The 21,500-nt window shown below is 36.5% G+C and overlaps 1 protein-coding gene across 7 annotated transcripts; it reads right to left on the bottom strand.

Moving 5' to 3' along the window:
• Positions 1–2,081: 2,081 nt before the first annotated feature.
• Positions 2,082–11,823, bottom strand: LOC122318608 (U-box domain-containing protein 35). Of its 7 annotated transcripts, none has more exons than XM_043136135.1 (10): positions 11,571–11,823; positions 10,347–10,559; positions 9,629–9,750; positions 9,427–9,548; positions 9,071–9,264; positions 8,370–8,689; positions 8,036–8,137; positions 4,457–4,885; positions 3,135–3,887; positions 2,082–2,629 (listed from the first exon to the last, which is right to left on the bottom strand). In XM_043136135.1, the coding sequence occupies exons 2-10, from the start codon at positions 10,525–10,527 to the stop codon at positions 2,447–2,449; spliced, it is 2,406 nt and encodes an 801-aa protein (XP_042992069.1). In that variant the 5' UTR covers positions 10,528–10,559; positions 11,571–11,823; the 3' UTR covers positions 2,082–2,446. The 7 variants fall into 7 exon arrangements, with proteins under 7 accessions (XP_042992069.1, XP_042992062.1, XP_042992064.1 ...); XM_043136128.1 differs by having other exon boundaries at positions 10,329–10,559; positions 11,571–11,822; XM_043136130.1 differs by lacking the exon at positions 11,571–11,823 and adding an exon at positions 11,379–11,534 and having other exon boundaries at positions 10,329–10,559.
• Positions 11,824–21,500: the final 9,677 nt, after the last annotated feature.

Below are 21,500 nucleotides of genomic sequence, written 5' to 3'. Positions count from 1 at the left end.
GCAACAATATCATTGCAATCTAGCATCTTCAGCAGTTTCTACTTCTCCCACATCGTCTCCTACTTCAACTGATACAATTTCAGGTAATAAATACAACATTTCTAAATTTTTATCTTATAAGCATTTGTCTCCAATTCATAAAGCCTTTAGCATTGCCATTTCATCTCATCAAGAACCTAAATTTTACCATCAAGCCATAAAGCATTCTCATTGGAGAGATGCAATGACCCTTGAACTAAATGCCTTAGAATCCAATCATACCTGGACACTAACTGATCTCCCACCAAATAAATCTTCCATAGGTTGCAAGTGGGTTTATAAAACTAAGTTCAATGTTGATGGTTCTATTGAGAGGCATAAGGCTAGATTAGTTGCTAAAGGGTATACTCAAAGGGAAGGCCTAGACTACTTAGAAACCTTTTCTCCTATTGCGAAGATGGTGACAGTGAAAGTTTTCTTATCCCTGGCAGCAATTTATGATTGGTCTTTGGTGCATTTAGATGTGAACAATGCCTTTTTATATGGTGAATTGGATGAGACAATTTATATGAAACCTCCATCGGGTTATCTTAAGAAGGGGGACACAAGGGTTTGTAAATTGTAGAAATTCTTGTACGGATTGAAACAAGCTTCTAGGCAGTGGAATTCTAAGTTCACTACAGCTCTACTTGATTTAGGTTTTGTACAATCTAAATCAGATTATTCTTTGTTTACTAAGAAAACAAATGAATTTTTTGTTGCACTTTTGGTGTATGTCGATGACATTCTCTTGGCAAGCAGTGATTTTTCTGCTGTTCAGCAGACAAAAGATGCTTTAAGTTCTCATTTTAAATTGAAGGATTTAGGTCTTATGAAATATTTCTTAGGAATGGAGATTGCAAGAGCCAAGAAAGGGATCTCTGTTTGTCAGAGGAAGTATGCCTTAGAACTGATTTCTGATATAGGATTGTTATCTGCCAAACCATCAAATTTTCCCATGGATTCTCATTGCAAGTTATCCAAATCATATGATGATTTATTTGAAGATGTAACTGCCTATAGAAGACTTATAGGCAGGTTGCTATATCTTACTCATACTAGGCCAGATATCACCTATTCTGTGCACTACTTGAGTCAGTTTTTAGATGCTCCTAGGGTGCCTCACATGCAAGCTGCACTTAGGATTGTTAAATACATCAAATTGGCACCTGGTCAGGGATTGTTTTTATCAGCTAGTTCTCAAATCCATTTGAAGGCTTTTGCTGATTCTGATTGGGCAAGTTGCCCTGATACAAGGAGATCTATTTCTGGTTTTTGTATATTTCTTGGAGAATCATTAATTTCTTGAAAATTCAAGAAACAAACCAATGTTTCTCGATCCTCTACAGAGGCTGAATATAGGTCCATGGCCTATACAGTTTGTGAGTTGACTTGGCTAAGATCTTTACTTAATGATTTTGGTCAAAATCATTCTCCACCTTCTCTATTATTTTGTGACAATCAAGCTGCCCTACATATTGCTGCTAATCCTGTTTTCCGTGAGAGAACAAAGCATATAGAGTTGGATTGTCATTTAATCAGAGAAAAGATACAAGTTGGACTACTCAAGACTCTACATGTTACCTCATCCCATCAACTTGCAGATTTGTTCACCAAGCCTCTCGGATTTGCTCCATTTTATTCATTGCTGTCCAAGCTAAATGTTCACAATATATACCATTCATCTTGAGGGAGACTATTGTAAATAATGTAAATTGTAAAATTTTCATTTCATTTTATTTTGTTTTCTGTTAGTCCGTTTAATAAAGTAGGTACATGTAATTACATTTGTGTCTTAAACCAATTAAGTTGGTTAGTTGGTTTAATAGTCTTTAACCTTGGGTTAAATTTTTACTCAATGTATAAATACTTAACCCAACGCATGTACAGTTTCAGATTAATGAAATAAGTTCTTCTCGTCTTCTCCAGTGCTCTGTTTTTTGAAAACTTGAGTTGAAATCGTCACATAAAGAGAGGATAGTTCCTTTTGAAACATGCAGTGCAGAATATCATTATATAAGAACTATTCAGACATCAATAAATTAATGCTGTACACTGCGAAATTATATTCAACCATGCTTCTTTTCATTAATATCTTTCACATCTGAGACGATATGCGGTCAAAAACAGAGTCGCCAAATACAAAAGTAGCATCTACAAGGGAAAACACTAACATCTCGGTTTTCATTTTCATCTTTCATTGCTTTTGGTTATAAATACAAGTGATTTTTCAATCAAGGAATCTGCAAGAAACAATCGTAGGCGTTATCCTGATCACTTTCCTGAACCCATGAGAACAATCTTGTGCCAGCAAATACTTCATTCAATGCTTAAGAACTTGCACAACTATAAAGAAAGGCAGATGTCATTGGTCACGGGACTCCCAGGAACAAATTTCAGTGTTATTCTGAAAAACCAATAGAGAATGTCATTGGCCTCTGGACTTATACTCCATGATCGCAGATAAAAGAGTGTAATTGGGGATCAGATTCTTATGAGGCAATGGCATATTTGTCATTGGCGATTTGTTGTTCACTTCAAGCCATAGCTCTATTGCTCTGCGGTCATAAGTGTAACCATCTGCGGCGACACAAGGGTCATACATCACATCCTGCAACAAAAACACACCCCAGTGACAATTATTGTAAGGGGACTTCCCTGCATGAAGATGGTGAAAAGCAATATCCAAATGTAATCGCAGCTATATGCTGGTCTAAAAATGAAAAACATAAAAAGATCATCTATGTCCCAATTTGAATTGGAAAAACAGAAAAGAAAAATGAAAAATGAAAAATGAAGTAAATCTCAAAAGGGAACGTAAAATAGAAGTAGGCATGGGGGAGGGAAAGATTTTTAACAAATATAAGCCCATCCAGACATATGCATGACCCAGTAAACATCCGATAAGAGGTTCTATAATTGCTGCATAAATGCATCTTTCAATACATATTGTACGTGTGCGTGTGTGCAGGTGCATTTGTGTGTTTGTGTATTAACATCTAGATGGCTTCCAGATTCGGTATAAATGGTGACAGTATGCTGCCTAACTTTTCAGTTCACCAAAACATTAGCATATTAATTTACCCCAGTAGGAGCTATAAAATTGCCAAACATACCTTCAGAATTGGGCAGATGAAGTGGCTTGGAGGTGCAAATTGAACTCTAGAAATCAAACCTCGAGCCCTATCACCAGCCTCCTTCAATCTCTCCAGTGCAGGAAGTACTTTATCTTTCAAATCAGGCCTGTCTCTGCGCCGAAGCTCAGCACAGCTCAGTCCAAGTTCAGCCAATTCCTTTGTCTCCTCAACTGGCCAATTACCAGCCTCTTGGTCCAAAATCTCTGATAAAAGTCCATCACTCAAAGCAGTTTCCACAACATGGGTCAGTGCTATTGCTGGTTTTGCAGTCAGCAACTGCAAAATCACCATCCCAAAAGCATAAACATCGGACTTTGGAGAGATTAAACCAGTCCTTTGATACTCAGGATCTATGTAGCAAAGTGTCCCAACAGGCCCCGTGTCCTTGTATAAAGTAGACATAGAAGAAGGATCTGTATGAACAATCGTAGAAAGGCCAACATCACCAATCTTGCTTACAAGGTTGTGATCAAGCAAAATGTTTGCCGGTTTCAGATCACGATGGATAACTGGTTTTGGCTTGGCATTGTGAAGAAAGGCAAGGGCTGAGGCTACTTCCCAAGCTATTCTGAACCTCTCAAACCAAGGGATAGGGGTTGTACCACATTTCCTTAGCAACCTGTCCTCCAGGCTACCACACTCCATGTACTCGTACACAAGGCAACCATGATCTAGACATGCTCCAAGAAGGAGAAGTAAATGTGGATGACGAATTTCGCTCAAGATTTTAAGCTGAAAGCCAATAGAAAACATATGCAAGTATTCAGTCAATATTTTAGTTAGGTTAACTTTACATTCCCTCTTTTCTCAGTTTGTCCTGTCAAAATAATAGCTAATCACAAGATATGAAAAGCAAAGCAGTAGGTAAGTTGCCTTTATTCAGTTTTATTACTGGTTGAAGTGGTAGCATCTTATAAACTGGAAACCAACTGAATTGTAAAAGTGGGAAGGTTAATCAAAGGCTAAAACGTCACACTTTATATAAGCACGTTTCTGTATAAAAATTAATCTTGAAGATGCTATTCTTATCCATTGAGCAAAACCTTAAGAATAACATCTTAACTTCATGAAAGGCTATGCAACTTATCTACAGTAACATGGAATAGACAGAATATCCCCTTTAAAGCCATGAGGAGCACTCATAATGATAGAGCACATAGAAAGAATTGATAACATAAATATCTTAATGTGCACTTTTAGTACGCATATACCGATATATATGTGCATGCATGTGTATGTGCACCCGTGCATGCATGACTAACAAATTATATGTTTACACTTTACCAACAATTTTGTTATACCTCCTGCTGAAATTGCTTAGTCTTGTGATTCTCTTTAGAGTGAAGAACTTTCACTGCTGCAGCTGTATGATGCAAACTACATTTATAAACTGATCCATATGCCCCCATTCCTATTTTAAGATCTTCAGAAAAGAATGAGGTGGCAGACTCAATCTCCTCCCATGTGAACTTTCGGTATTGTTGCACTGGCCCCACAAGAGCATTCTCGAGCTTCTCTTTCTCTTTAGCATCATGAATAGCCTTCATCTCTGCTTCTTTTCGTTGGGATGCTTCTCTTTCAGCAGATTCTCTCACTTGTGTGACTTCTCTTTTCGCAGCTTCATACCTCTCTTTCTCTTTTCTTGCTAATTCCTTGGCCATCTCCTCTTTGAGATTGATCTCCTTAAGCTTCATTGCTTCCTCCAAGCGGCATTTATTGAGATTGTTCAACTGATCAAAGAAATACAATTGCATGTTACTTCATTTGAAAAGTCCAATGGAGAGCTGAAGAAAAGAGAATTAGGAGAGAAGCTAATCAAAAATACCCAGAGGACAGACTTAGTCCACTCACGAATGTTGTACCAGAACATATAGCATTTACATTAGCCAATTAACCATCAGGAGAATAAGGCACAATAGGTACAACAATAGGTAGAAATTGATGCAAACAACCAGTTGGAAGCATTAGTCATGTGTATAATCGCTCAATCTATCAATAAGAGAACTGCAAGCCTCCAAGAGGAAAAGCTAAGATCGGCAATTTATGTAACCAATTTGAAAATTTTAGAATTACAAGAAAAAAGAATTAAAAGGGCTGTCAACGCTTATATGATGGAGGTCCTGGCAAGAGTTAGATTCCAGATTTTTGTATCATTTTTTATTTCAGATGATTATTGGCCTTGCATGTGATCAGCCTAACTTATTTAATTCTCAATCCTTCCTAATTGGAGTCGCCTACATGAGTCCTTTCTCACTATGCAGAAGTAGTATGAATAAAGACTGGGGAGATTCTGGCTAGAAAACTAAAAAGGCAAAGCTGAACATTTTCAAAATCTATTTTCTATGCTTTTGCACATACATTGTGTTGGGGTATTTTTCCCAGGATCCCAGGCCCATGAGGACCAGCCCAGATTAGGCATCAGAAGGATCCCCCACACCCCAGGGGGCTAGAAAGGCCGAGTCCAAGCCCACAGTTTCCCTTAGTGACCCGACTAGGCAAAGTTTTGAAATCCGTTCCGAAGACCATTCCGGTTGAGGTACTGGAACGGAATATTTCGGTACCAGTACGTTTCGGTGTTCCGTTTCGGGATTAATTATATATTATATATGAATATTTACATGTATATATAAACTAACAACTAATAAAATAAATACATATATATGTAAGTGTATCATGTATATGTGTATATATATAGAAGAATTGAAGATTTATAAAATGAATATATATTGAAAAAAATCACAAACTTGAGTTCAGACACAAAAATAAAGAAAAAAAAAATTAAAGAATAGGTAAATTATTAAAAATAATAATACTTTAAAAATAGAGAATGTGGGGACATATTTAAAATTATAAAAAAATATATATAAATATATTTTATATTTTAGAATGAATTAAATACCATTTGGATTTAAAATTTATAAAAATGCCATCTAAGTATAAGAAAATTACAAAAACTGTCCGAAACGGAATGGAGACCGAAATGCTCAATTCCAGCCGCAATGGCCGGAATTTGACAGGAATAGCTGAAACGAGACCGAAATGACTAGAATTTGAAGCGAAACAGAATGGGGTGGTAGAGTGTACTGGACACTACACCGAAATGGTAAATTCCGGCCATTCCGGCCGGAATGGAACGGAATTCAAAACATTGCGACTAGGACCTGCGACCCACATAAGACGGGCATACAGATCCAGATCAGGATGGGACATTACGTGGGGAGCTTGGAAGGCCAAACCAGCGAAAGGGAGGGAAGCACGCTAGAGGAGGGGACTGGACCATTGTTTTTGGTACCGTACTGTACTAGTCACTAGGCCGGTACAGATATGGTACCTATTTCGTACCGGCTGAAATACCAGCCGTACCGGCCTGTATTTCGGCCCGTACAGGCCAGTATTTTGGCCCTTTATCTTTTTTTATTTTCATTTTTTAAAGCTATAATCTCATTTTTTGACCCCCAATTCATACCAGACGATTTATAATTTATATACACATATGTATTCATGTATAATTTATTCATATATAGACTATTATTTTGAAATATAATTTTTATATATTTATATATATAATTTATTTATATATCGACTATCCCGAAACGGTACACGAAATGGTACCGGTACCGAAATATTTCGTTCCAATGCTTAAACATTAGACTGGATCGCAAAACAACACCAAGAGATCACGCCGCATTAAATGAACTCACTTGAAAATTACACCGCATTAATTACTTTATCTAGAGGGCCACACCGCATTAAAGGAAGCATAGCGGAATGGACTCCGAGAGGACATCTCTCCACCTAGGCCATATGGTATGGTCATCTGACCCAGGGGGCTGGGTTTAAAAGGACCCCGAGCCATCAGGTAAAGGGATAGAATTATGAACTAAGTGTTTACTTGCTAAAATTCCCACTTTCTCATATCACTCAAGGATTATCGCTGACTTAGGCAACGGAGGCTCCCTGGGCCACCCTAGAGCCACCCTTTGCCAACCGTCTCCCTTTGTGACTATAGGCGTATGAGACCGAAGACCTAGACCGCTGAGAGCCCGGTCCTTAAGCATGCGAAAGACGTTGTCAACACATTGGTTGACGCAATTTGAATCTTTGATGAAAGGTGAAGGAAGGGAAGGGAAGATTATGGACAGCCAAATGTAACAAACAAAAATCTATTACTATAATACACCAATCTGCTACAATACATATTATGGAAGCAGTAGTCTTTAATGAGTTTTTTCTCTGTTCATCCACGTCAACATCTCCCATCTTCTCTCCCATGATTTTGGATAAAATCTGGAGATGCCGTTTTATTAAACACTAATGTAGCATTTAAATTTTGTTACAAAATTTATTACAATACCTAACAGGTCTTTGGTTTTCATAACTTGCGCCCTTTTTTTGTAACCAATGTTACAAAATTTATTACAAAACCTAACAGGTCTTTGGTTTTCATAACTTGCGCCCTTTTTTTGTAACCAATGGATTTGTAAACATTATTAAATTTAAAAGTTAAAAAATTCTATAATTTATCATTTTCGATGAATATAATTACTTTGACACATTACTAATGCACAAGCATAAGAAGAGTAAGAGGAGAAAAGTATAAGGCGCCCAACTAAGTTTTGGAGATCAAGGTTAGCATTGGTGATTCTCTTAAAAGGTTCTCTTTGTTGCATGATGGTTCAAGGGATGTTGACTTAAATATATATTATCTTATTTTATTTAATAATTCCAATTATACTCGTGCATAGCATGGGGTCTGGAAACTAGTTTGGTCCAAATCCAAGATCTTGGAAAATCATTTTCTAGTATTTAGCCAGCTAAAATTTAGAGAAAAACCGCAGTTTAAAGGATTTTTTGGTCAATAAAAGAAAACCAACGTTTACCTTCATTGAGGCATCATTAGTCTCGCTTTGAGCTACTGCATACATTCCACGGGCATGTCTGAGTTCAATTCTTAGCTTTTCTAGCTCAAAATTAAAATTGTCCTGCCCATATAAATAAAAACCAACGTGAAACTTCAGAAATACAAACGAGTGTTTATAAGCTTTGGAATGTATGGTAAAATCGATATATATATATACATATGATTATATGTGAAGGGAATTATACTTGGCCTTGCTGAAGGGCTTTTTTGCTCAATGATTTAGATAATTTTTTTTTTTATTAGTCAACAGTGACAAGCACCATGTAAATTCAGAAGAAATTTGAAAAGGCTACCTGGCTCTCAGATGAAAGATACTCAGTGAGCATGTCTGAGGTGGAAGCTTGATCAGAAATCCATGACTGATTATCTGTTGGAAAGCTTTTGCAACTAGAGGTCCGACTCAGTGCATGTCCACTATCTGCATTAGTGGCACAGGAACTCAGATCATCCTTCCCTTCCCTGATATCCAAAGATTGGCATCTAGAATGACTGCTTTCAACTGAACTTGTTCTTGTCTTAAGAAGCGTCTGGTTAATAGTTGTGAGAGCTTGAAATCGCTGCATTGGTAGGGAAGGAGAATCAAAATGGGAGTACGGAGCAACTAAACCATGGTCTGCATGCCAGAAAACAGAAGAGAGGTGTCACATATTTCATATGCTAATTCATCATTGTATAGATTAGGAGCTGAGAATCAAACTTGTTAAACTAAAATGTATGCAATAGTAATGAATTTCCAAAGTTCAGTTCTACCATAGAGAGACAAGGACATCCCAAATCCCAGTTAGAACTGATGACATGCTATTCTAATTATTGAAACAAACTTAGGTGAATGCTCAAAATTAAATAAATTGATCGATAAATTAAAAAATTAGGTGAGTGTATGAATGTAAGTAACCTTCTGAAACAAAGAAGTCCACAGCCCGGGGAAAAAAAGTTATATACCATACTCTTTAATTGGCAGATGTAGCTCAGAATTCATGTAAAGTGCATATACCTGTCTGTGAACTGAAAGTGTAGCTTGATGAACTTGTAGTAGAACAACTTGTCTCACTACTGTCATCTCTAATGCTTCCATTTGTTTCTATATTGGATGGGCGTATAGAAGACAACTTCCCTTTTGAAACAGCATAGACTGTACAAAATTCTGGAGCACGTATTGCGATTCTCGAAGATACACCTTTAAGTTTCCTATAATATTAAAAAACATATTGTCAGCAAGAGCAATCATGATGCAGATGAATAATGAGCTTGAAAATATACAAACAAGAAATTAGAGGGATATTTCCAACCTATTCTTATAAAATGAAAATCTGATACTTGAAAGGATGTAAACCATGCCAAGTAAAATACCTTGTAAACAAGCCATGAGATGAAGCTCCTATAACAAGCTTGTTGATACCATGCTTAGCAACCTCCTCTGCTATTGCATTTGCAACATCATCTGATTCAATCACTATAACATCTACTTCTACCTGTAACGAGAGCAAAGCAAGTTAAGATCCTATCCCTGGATCTATTCTAGATCAAATTTCGAAACACAATATATGTTGACCTTTTTCTGTATACACAATTTCTTATAAGGAAGAAGCATTTCACTTGTCTGCCACTCTATATCCTTTATGTAAGCAGCTGCTACTTCTTCCCGAACTTGTGAAATTGGAATCGAATTCCCCACTGGAATAACAATGCAGATAGTCAGAAGAAAACTACTTGGTGACATCCACTGATTCTTTTCTGTAACTTACAATAACAAAATGGCAAATGTAATCTTTCCAGAATTTTGCACTGGAGAAAGTTAAACATTGGGTGGGTCAGTTTGCATCTTGAGAAAGTAGAGTAGAAGGAGCAAAATCCCTCAAATCTCTCACAAGAACGTTAACAATTTCCCTTTCTTTTTCCTCAAGTATCCAAAGATTCAAATGGAGATCTCTGGACCTCACTCATGCTAATAATCTTCAAGGTGCCAGAAATTATATGAAACCTTTTGAAGACGGAACTAGTGGAATCCTGGCCATGATGATAGTATTAACTGATAGAATATTACTTCTGTTTTGCTAATTGATAGAAGAACACTTCAAGGACTACTTAAACCAGTCAAACCCTCCAGATTTTTTGAAAAGTACAGTTAATGATTTCTGAACATTTCTTATACCACTAAAGTTTCTACATATGTCGGTTAGCTGAAAAGGTGTTCAAATGCTACGTAACAGTTCCCCATCCTCTGAACATAGAAACTAAAGCACATGGCTTACTAGGTGTAGGAACTGAACTAATCCTTGCACGGACATGTATCAGCTTGAAGATAACATTTCCCTCAGGCACAAACTTCTCCAGTGACCATTGTACTATATGCTTGCTTTTTCTTTTTCCATCTACAGCTACTGCAACAACTGAAGATGAGGAAGGTAGTGGCGTAAGATTCTCATCTACTTCTACTTCACTTCTATCCATTACCGTGCCTCTTCTTGTTAGGAAGAAATCCTCTGTAACAATTTGAAGTAAAATATGAGAGAACTGCAGAACTAGCCATGGATCAAAACAAAAACTTTTATACAGAATATTATAACACTATACGAGATCCTTAAGAGTTAAGGTTGATTAACAACTGCACATCGGAGAATTTTGCAATTGCATAAAACGGATGTTTTTTTTTCCCCAAATGACCCCTATAGGTATCTAATGTAAAAATTAGATTTTACAAAGAATACACACAAAACATGCATACAGAACGGCTGAGACAAACACCACAAAACCCAGAAGCAATACACATCGAACTGTTCCAAAACAAGAATTTTAAACGGTAGGTCTCCGTTCCCTAGTTTGATAGCTTGCGAGTCTAATTTAAATACGGCGACATGAAATAATATTATGTCAACACCATTCAAAGAAACAAAAATTTCAGAGAGAGAGAGAGAGAGAGAGAGTATTTGCCCAATGACATACTTGACTTCCAGAACCCAGATGTGAAATTTGTAAAGTACTGCTCCTACTCAAATATCATGATAGAACAAAAGAAATTCAAAAACCCAAGATATTCTGCACACCAAGAGAGACGAAGTTTCACGAAGCAGCAGCCAAATAATCAAAACAACGAGCTACAGGTTCCTTCTTGATTTTTGAAACCCAGATGCCAGCCTCAACGAAAATATCACTCATGCGTCACAGAACAAGAAGAATTTTCAAAACCCACAAAGAAACACATCGACATACGGACAAAAAATCCATGAAATGACAAAAGTTCAACGAAAAACAAAATAATTCAACGGTGTAGAAAGTAGACATACAGAAATGCATAAATGAACCTCAAAATGGGACGGAAACAAAACCATGCGCACCAACTTTAAACTTCAACTCCCGAGCAAGAATAAAGATGACCCATAATTGATAATTCTCTCAATACGAAAACCCAAATTCAAACACAATTTCTATTCCCAGTTACTCAAGGAAGTATAATATATTCTATTTTGGCAACACAGCTGTTGAAATATAAATACCTGATTGAAAATTATAGAAGAACCCAGGTGACGTGAAAGACTACCCTCCGTACTCCGTTTGCTGCCAAATATTTAAGAGACCGTGTCGTCAGAGGAATTCATCTCTGGGAATTACAAGCAAAAAACCTGTAATTTATTTATTTAATCCAATACGGGAACGGTTTGTTTCTGATTATATGTAGAGCTTGTAGAATTTGAATTGATTTTGTTTCCAACAAAGACTCTTATCTTCTTATAGTTAATACCCAAAAGCTAATCGGTTCAAAGCGCGCAACTCTTTTACTTATCCTATCTACTAAGCATTGCCATTTGAAGAAAATTACTGCCGGTAAACTCTTGACAATCAATTCACGTGTTTTGGCATTTCTTGCGATGTTGATATCCTAACCAATTATTTTTTTTTCCGGCCCATCGCCATGAACTGTGTGGGGTACGTTCTTGGGGAACTGGGACCGGACAGCGTGGCAATTATTTGCCCACACCGTGGTCGGTATCGAACTTTCATGTTCAGAATCTGAAGCTCTTCTTTGAGATGAATGCAACGAATTCTAGAAGCCTTTCGCCTTACGGTATGTGACCAGGAAGATAGGATTAAAATCTTTAACAACTTGTTGATTTATATATATATATATATTTATAATTATGAAATAAAAATATAATTTATGGACCACCGACTGCAGATAACACAGCTGTAACATAATTGTCGATTTATATCATGATAATATGATATGTGAAATTATAAAATTATTTTTATAATAAAATAAATTTAACAAATAAAATTATAGTAATTTATGAATTTATTTTTATATTATTTATTTTTGTGTATGTAACAATTCTCTATATATATTGTTGTTTTATAAAATAATAATAATAATAATAATTGAACCCATTTTTTTAAGAATCATTTATTTTTTAGAGAAAAAAAAACTTAAAGATAATTATAATACAAGGAAAGATACTTGATAGAATCAATCGCATTTTTTATTAATTAGATTTTTAATATTTTTTTTATAAATTACGTTTGTATAATTATGTATGAAATTATCTGTGATATCACAGTTCTTAAACTCTACGGAAAGTGTGATTTGAGACAGACAAATCCGAGCTTTTGCTAATTACTTTAACAAGAAGTGGTTGGTCGTAGTCTTAGGTCATTAGAATAATTCGAAACTTAGATACCACAACGTTGTGAGATTCAAAAATAATTGAAAACCAATTTTTTTAATTTTTTACCAAATTTTTTTAAATAAATAATACTATATTAGCAAATAGAAATATAAAAAGGCACGTGGGTATGGTGCATATAATAAATAATTGGGGGAGAGATCAAAATGCTAATAATTAAAGCTCTACTTGCTAAGAGAAGAAAGTAATATATATAATATTGGGACGAGCTTAGATGAATTCTCTCTCTAATATATATATATATGGAAAAATTTAGTTATAATTATAACTATATATTAATATGTATTTTAATTTAATATGATTAGTCAAAAAGTAAATTTTATTAAAAATAGTATTGATTTAAATTTTAAATATAAAAGAATCAGTATTAATATGCAGATTAATACGCGACTCTGTTTATACGTAATAAAACTTATTATATATATATGTTCCATGATTTTTTTTTTTTAAACAATCTATATTATCTTCCATATAATGTGAATGGTTTGAGATCATGATCAAGGGTATCAAACAAGTAATGGCGGCCTTCTCGGATTTTTCGCTAATAACTAAATAATCATATACAATGCGCGCAGCATTTCTCTTTCTTTTAAATTTTGTTATTCTTGGTCATATTAATAATTACAATTAAGGTAATATAAAAAAGTTGTCCTCGCCAACATAAGGCAGGAATTCATGGAGTTCAAACGAATGTGTGCTAGTTGTCAATGAAGACGTGGAACATGAGCTGCCGTGATCCTATCTAACACCTTTCTAATTATATATAAAGTAATGTTAGTCAACATTTAAATTCTCATTATTTTTTCTTTTTTTATGATGTAATATTAGAAAATTAAAAATTATTTATTATATTTTATTCGTAAATTTATCATTTAATATTATATTATAAAAAATGATCATGATAAAAAATGAATAATGAAAATAATATTTCTTATATATATATATATCTTGATAATTTATACAAGCCTGCATGTCAGGTCAACTCAAGATCAATTTCTGGATTCCGGTTTCACGAGCTTGGGCTTCTTTGGACTGCAGTTCTACTGTTCTAGCTTTGGCCTTTGGTTTCATGCATGTCACTTTCTGCTCATTCAGAGGTAGGTAGGTGGAGAGAGAGATAGAGATCAGATCCCCTCAAAAGCCGCCTTCAAAATACGGTTTATTCAAAGTTTCCAACTTTTGTTTTCCCCTACCTCTTTAATTTAAGATGACAAAGCTCGTGATGTGAAATAACAGCTCATGAGTCTTCAGAAGCCATGTAAGCATGTTGGGCGCCTCTTTGAGTTGTAGTCTTATGCGAGTTTCCGAGAAGACGACGAAGACCAAGACTCGGCTGGCCGTAAAAGTCCTTTTCTATTATTGTTAAGTTGCAGACTTTTCTAATTTTCCCTTTCAAATTCCCACATGATGCATGATCTTGCATGAAACTCAAAAAGGGATGTTTTGGGGCTGCAAAGAAGAACAAGCTCTGATGTAAATTCTGTAACGCCCGGAATATGCTAGGCTTGTGTATTGCCATTTATATAACTTTACATACTATAATATGCAATTAATGAAAGAATGAAAGTCAGCTAAGTAACATACAGAAGCTGCTAACGGAAATAAATGTATATACAAATTGAGAGAATAAGGGAGAGAATAAAACAAAAATGATCTAGCCGTTTATGAAGAAATATAATGCGTGAATTATGGGATTGTATCTCAGTCATTTCCCCTTAAGCTCAAGTCACTATTGGCCCGATGCAGAGCTTGTCTCTATTGGAACTGAATTGTGGACTGCATAATGGCTTTGTGAAGACGTCAACTACTTGTTCTTGACCTGAAACATGTGCAAGAATAATAATTCCAGCGGCCACTTTCTCACGAACGAAATGAATATCAATTTTGATGTGCTTTATTCGTTGATGAAAAACTAAATTTTGGCCATGCTAATTGCACTAATGTTGTCTGAGTGTAGTGTAGGTGCCGAAAGCCTGTATCCCAAATTCTTTAATAAATTCATGAACCAAAGAATTTCGACAGTTGTTGTTGCGAGACTTCGATACTCTACTTTGGCAGTCGATCGAGCAACCGTGCTTTGTTTCTTTACCCCCCACGATAGCAAGTTGATCTCATGTAAATGGCAAAACCTGATGTTGAATGTATATCATCTTTTGACCCCGCCCAGTCTGCATCACAGTATCCTTGTAGAGGAAAGATGGGTGATTTTGTGAACTGGAGACTAAGATTTATTATGCCTTTTAGGTACTTGAAAATTCGTTTTACAGCTTGTAAATGTGGAGCTCGTGGTGCTTGCATAAACTTAGAAACAAAGTTAACAACAAAAGCCACATCCGGCCTGGTGATGAAGAGACATTGGAGAGTTCCCACCATCTAATTATAGCATGTGGGGTTGTCAAGAGGACTTCCTTCTTGAGCCGAAAGTTGTTGTCCTGAAGCCAGGGGTGTTGACACTAGTTTGGCACCATCTAAACCAAACCTTTGTAGCAATGACAGTAGATAGCAAGATTGATGCAAATACATATCTTCACTTGTGCGATTGACTTGTACCCTGAGGAAATAATGGAGGTTACCGAGATCCTTCATGTGAAAAGCTATTGACAGTTTTTGAATCAGTTCAGCAATTGATGATAAGGAATTGCCTGTGAGGATTATGTCAACCACGTAAATTAGAAGAATGAGTACCTCAGCCTTTTCATGCCGAAAAAATAATGAGTTGTCATATGGACATCTTTGAAAACCCAATTGCATAAGATAATTGCTAAACTTAAGATACCATGCACGAGGGGCTTATTTAAGCCCATACAAGGCTTTGTTTAACCTACAAATATACTTGAGATGTTGAGGATCAATGAATCCTTGTGGCTGAGTTAAATAAACTGTTTCATGCAATTCACCATGTAGGAAAGCATTGCTAACATCGAGTTTTGCTTGAGAGGCCACCCTTGAGATAAAGCCAGATGAAGAACTAATCTGATTGTGGCAGGTCTAACAACTGGACTAAATGTTTCATCATATTCCAGACCTTGAAGTTGTGTGAAACCGCGAGCTACAAGTCTTGCTTTGTAGTGTTCTATTAAGCCATCAGCCTTTGTTTTAACTTTAAAGACCCATTTGCTTGTGACTAAATTCATGTTTGGAGATGGAGGAACAAGATTATAAGTTTTATTTTCATGAAGAGCAGCAATTTTAGACTTCATGGCCTCTTGCCATTTTGGATCTTTTTCAACTTGTTTAAAACTTTTGGGTTCCAAGTGTGTTGTTACAAGGTCAATTGTAAAACAAACTGGTATAGGATGCCGTATAGATAAATATACCTTTGGTCTTCTTTTTCCATCTTGATTCTGTGTTATCATGTGATGTCTTCTTGTAGTTGCAAACTCAGAAATGGGTTGTATTTCAGGTGCACGAGAGTCATGAAATGATTCCTCATTTTTCTGGGGTTGATCAAAGTTTAGTTAATAATATGAAATTTTTCTGGGGTACATTTCTTTGAGAATGGAAGGTAATGATTTAGTTCATATACTTCTTTGAGGATTGTAGATATTGATTTAGTTCAGAAAATGACTATTGTTAACTCGAGGTTGTAGTAATCGATTTTAGGAAATGATTTTTGTCGGTTCGGAAGAAATAGATCCATTGAGGTTTTGGAAGCAATAGTTTAATTGTTGGTATTGAATTTGATTGAAGTTGAGACCTTATGTTCTAGAGACTTTTGGGAACGGATTATTAGCGAGTTTAAGGTCATTTTCAGTAAAAAGCTTTAAGCGATAACTATTTGTTGATGTTAAGGGTATAAGTTAAGCAGATATAGGAATGATTCATGTTGATTTGCGGATATAAGTCCAGATGATGGAAATAGTAGTAATGGATTACTTGTACGTTGGAATGACTATTAGTTTCGGCTAAGGACGTATGAGATTGACACGTGATAGTGGTGAATCGATTGGAGTGTTCAGTCGAAGCGTGTTAATCAATGGAATGTGGGTTGGCAATAATTGTTATAGCTCGAGGTTATAGTGACAAGTTTTAAGATTGATTCATACCGAATTGAGGATAATAGATGATGTAGGTTTTGGGAAATGAAATTTTGTTTATTTTGAGGATAAGGTACGGATGTTGGAAATATAAGTGATGGATCACTTATACGTTAGAATGATTATTGATCTTAGCTAAGGGTACATGAGATCTATTTATAGTGGTGGTGAGGGTGTATGGATTTCGGAGAGTACAAATCCTAGTCTCTTTTTGGCTTGAGAGAAGTGGCTTTGGTGAGTACTGAAGTGGATTAGATGTGATAGTATTAAATTCAATAGATTTTAACTTCGAGTTCTTAGTGAGTTGATCGGAGTGTACAGTTGAAGTGGGTTACCAATTGGAGTGATGGTTGGCATTTATTGTTGAGACTATCTTCAAGAATTAATTGTGACTTGAGGTCACACAGGAATTTAAATTTTGAGGCTATACTTTCCTTTGGAGTTTGAGTGTCCAATTGGGAGAATTATATACATTTTATTTAACTAGAAGAGAGATTGTTGAGTCGCCATGTGTAATGGATAATGAAATCTTGAAAGTGGAAGTTTGGGAATCAACGGTGATTAGCCTAAACAGGTACGTAAGGTAATAAGCAGTAGAAGTCAGGAGAGTATTGCCATAGTTTTGATGGATTGGAGGTTTGAATAGCATGGCCTATCTTGAGATTTAATTTTGTATGCAATTGAAGGAAATAGTCGTGCTAATATTAGGGTTATGAGAATAGAAGTAGATAAGTGAGTTTATAAGAAGGGTTTACTAAGGTTATCGTGAATTTAATCGTGGTTCATAGTGAATTTAGTTATCTCTAAATTAGACGATATTCAGAATTTAGGTGATGATCTTGAAAGTGTAAGTTGTTAGGTAGGAGTTATAGGTGCTTTATTAGTTGGTCGGGACGGATTCGAGCCCTATGTTCTTTATCTTAGATGAGATTGGCGTATTTTGAGATAATGATACTTGTTTTTAATTTGGAAGGTTGCAATTGATTGATATCGTCTTCTTTGTTGATGATCATGGGTGTCGTTGCAGAATTTTGATTTAGTTAAGGTAGCTAGAGATAATTGAGGAAATAGGAGTGATAGTTCATGATTAGGTGTGCTGATTTTGAGTAATTAGTGATGACTTAAAATTTCGAGAAGGTGCTTGTAATTGGAGAGTAATATTTTGTTTGGGCAAATTATGTTTATTGATGGTTTATTTTGGAAGTGACTATTAGGTTACCAAGATATAGTATACAATGAAAGTTTCGATGATATAGCATGAAGGTTGATTGAGGTTAATACAATTCATTCTAAGAAGTAATAATTTTTAGAATTTTCTTGGGTGTGATTTTGAAGTTCTTGACGATATGGTGATTCCGGTTTACGTGGCTACTTTAGGAGTTCTAGACGTGATGCGTCGCTGGGAGACTAGTACGAATATGATGGAATTGCTTTAGGAGTATAATTGGAGAGATCTTTAATCATACTTGTGTGGAAATGGCTGATGGTATGATTTTCTCAAGTATACTTTGAGTTGCGTAGTGTATCCTACTTGGCGCTGATATTGATCTCACAAATTTCGAGGACGAAATTTATTTTAAGGGGGGGAAGATGTGATACCCCGTTTTTACGTGTATTTTCACTGAAGGGATGTTTTTAATTTGAATAATATATTGGTTTATTTATTTTAAATTAATGTGTTTTAATTGGTTTTTAATTTATTTGAGGTGGTGTTTAATTTATTTTAGTCGTTTTACGGTTTTTAATATCGTTTTCGGCGGATCTGTTTTTGGTTTCCGGAGTGAGGATTGGACCTCATTTATTTTCTTTTCTCTTTTTCTTTTTCCCTTTTCCTTTTTCTTTTTCTTCTTCTCTTCTTTTCTTCTTTTTTTTCTTCATCTTTCCTTCTCGGTTTCTCTCTCCCCGCGCAGCACTCCTCTCTTTTCTCCTTCCCGTCGCATCCACTTTGACCGGCCAGTTCTCCGCCGTCCGGCCACCGTTTAGTGCACCGCCACCACCATTCTCTTCCCCTCCACCAGAGATCATCCCCACCAATTTTCAGAGCCATCGGACCAGCCGTTAGCCTTCGAGAGCCGCCGGAAGTCGCTGCACCTGCTCTGTTTTTGCCCCTGTCGCCGGTTGCTTTCGCAGCCCAAAACCGCCGCTCTCCGGCGGCGTGGCCTACACCACCCACCCAGTTTTCTTCCCCTCTCACCGGTGAACATCCCCACCAAGTTTCACCTCCATCCGAGCCACCGTTAGCCGCCACGAGCTCCTCCAAGCCATACGGTTTTTCACCGTTTCCGGTGCCGTCGCACCACCTCCGGCCACCATCTTTTCACAGCTTCTTCCCCTACCTCTTGCCGACCTAAACCACCCATTTCCGGCCTCGATCCGTTGCCGGAGCAGCTCCCACGAGCTCAACTCCGTTCAGCCCCTTTTTGGCCTTCGACCGCCATTTTCACCACCACCCACAGCCAAAACTCATTTCCCTTAGTTTCATAAATATCTCAAGGTCATTCCCTATCAATCCCGAGCCTTGGTTTGTCCCCGTTCGAAAATGGGTAATTTATTACCCACGACAACAGTGTAAATTGCACTGTTACGTTGCTTTTTCTCCGCCGTTTGCAACGCCGGGTGTTTTCTAAAATTACCGTATAGCGCTGTAAGTATTTTCTAAATCCTACTTTCAGATTTAAATATATTTTGCTCATTCAATAATTATTTATCTGTTGGTTGGCTGATTCCGGACTGAGTCTGAGGAGTTCGGAGGTCGGATGGATGGAGGATGGAGTTGTTTGTTTCATTGATATATGTTGGTTGATTATTTTTATGCATTGTTATGGCATTACATGGTGCATGCACGTGTGTTTTTGTTTAAGTGTGAAAAGCCTGTGTATTGGCGTGAGTGGTCTTACGGGTGCGTGTGTATCACGACCCCAAGCCGGGATGGGGTATTATCCCGGTGGAGCTCCTCTGGTCACTCGGGAGCGGAATAAATTGAGTGATGTCCCCTGAGTTGTCGCTAGACGACGGGAGCGGGGGCTAGGGGTTGCTTGGCTACGAACGCGCCGGGCGCGGAACCAGGCATCGCTCTACGCACCGACTCCGTGGCCCTTCGCTGGTGAGGGCTAGAGGATGCTTGGCTACGAACGTGCGGGGCACGGAACTGGGCATCGCTCGTTAGGTGTCACATGCGTGGTGGTACTCTGCGGTGTGGCACTGGAGCCACGGTGTGCAGATGACCCCTAGGGGAGGTCATGGTGCATACGGTTAATATGGATAATGGTTTGAGTCGGATAAAGGCCAAATGTGACTTTTGGCGTGTTTTTCGGAAAGGATGTGTTTTTTGGGCCAAATGGGTTTTTGGCGTGTGTGGAAAATTATGTTTTATGGGCTTTGTGCATTGGGCATGTTTCATGCATATTGTTTGAGTTCTATATGTGTTTTTATCTGGTAGTATTTGGGTTTTACTTACCTGCGGTACCATTTTTGGTTCCGTAGCTTTTGGTGCAGAGTTGGAAGACGAAGAGGAGGAGGCTGAGCCCGAGGATGCGGCTCCGCCGGGTTGCTGATGCTATGATTTATATTTGGTTTAAAACTGTATTTGTGTTTTTGTAATATTTTATTTATGTATGTTTTAAATAGCTTGTATCACGTTAAGAAGAATTCTGGTACTTAGTTATGACTTTCGTTATCCGTTGCGTGTTTCTTTGTGCACATTTGTTACTTTTGCACACACTTGGCACCCGTCGATGGGATGGTGACCCGGGTTGTCACCATCCGGACGTCTCGATTTCCCCGTGTTCGGGTGTGGGGATTTGGGGGCGTCACATTTGATCTGTTTAGATTACTATTGCAGAATAAATGATTAGCACATGCTAAATCATTAAATGCCTGGCTTTGTACTTGGATTTTGCACCTCACTGTATACAAAAGATTATGTAAAAATAAGTTTACAAACTTATACATTTTAACATAGTACGTCAAATTGTAAAATTTATCTTATTATAAAATAAATTTAACATCTCACATCAAACCTCCATAACAATTTGTAAATTTAATTTCATAAAATTTATGTGTAGATCTAATTTCATCATTCCAAGACTGAATGCTTCTTCCTCTCCCACTTCATTGTTCAATGCAGATACTTGATATTTAATGGGGATGCCTTCCCATGTGCAATGATCAAACAGCTAGATGAGGGGGTTTTTTTTTTCTTAGTCTGCTAGAGGTAGGGTCATGCTCTAGCTCAAAAAAAAAAAAAAAAAAAAAAAAGAAAGAAAAAAATGGTCATTCTCAAGTTTTCAAATCTCACATGTGACTTGTGTAATTTGAGCTTATCAAGAGGAAGGTGTCCAAATTAGGTGCAGTTTGGCCCAAAACGTATCTACTTTTTTTTGTACTTGGATGAAAATAGATGTATAATTGCATATTTGGAATTGGAGTGAAAAATATAACTTATAATTTTGAAACTTATAGCTTATAACTTAAATAATAAGCTCTATTATTAAAAAGTCATTTGCTATTTGGTAACCATATCTCTAAAGTACTAGTTATATTACTTTTTTTAAAAATATATAATTATCAGCATGAGCTTTTCGATAAAAGTTTCAATTTGATACTTTTTAAAAAATTAGATTTTCAGTTTTTTTAGATGATTAAAATATTTTTTATAAATTTATTAAACATATCATTTTTTTTTTAAAATAACTTTTAAACAATTAAA

The sequence above is a fragment of the Carya illinoinensis genome, chromosome 8 (genome assembly GCF_018687715.1).
Source record: "Carya illinoinensis cultivar Pawnee chromosome 8, C.illinoinensisPawnee_v1, whole genome shotgun sequence".
NCBI lineage: Eukaryota > Viridiplantae > Streptophyta > Magnoliopsida > Fagales > Juglandaceae > Carya > Carya illinoinensis.
The sequence above is the reverse complement of the archived record's forward strand: the minus strand, read 5'-3'. Positions and strand labels throughout refer to the sequence as shown.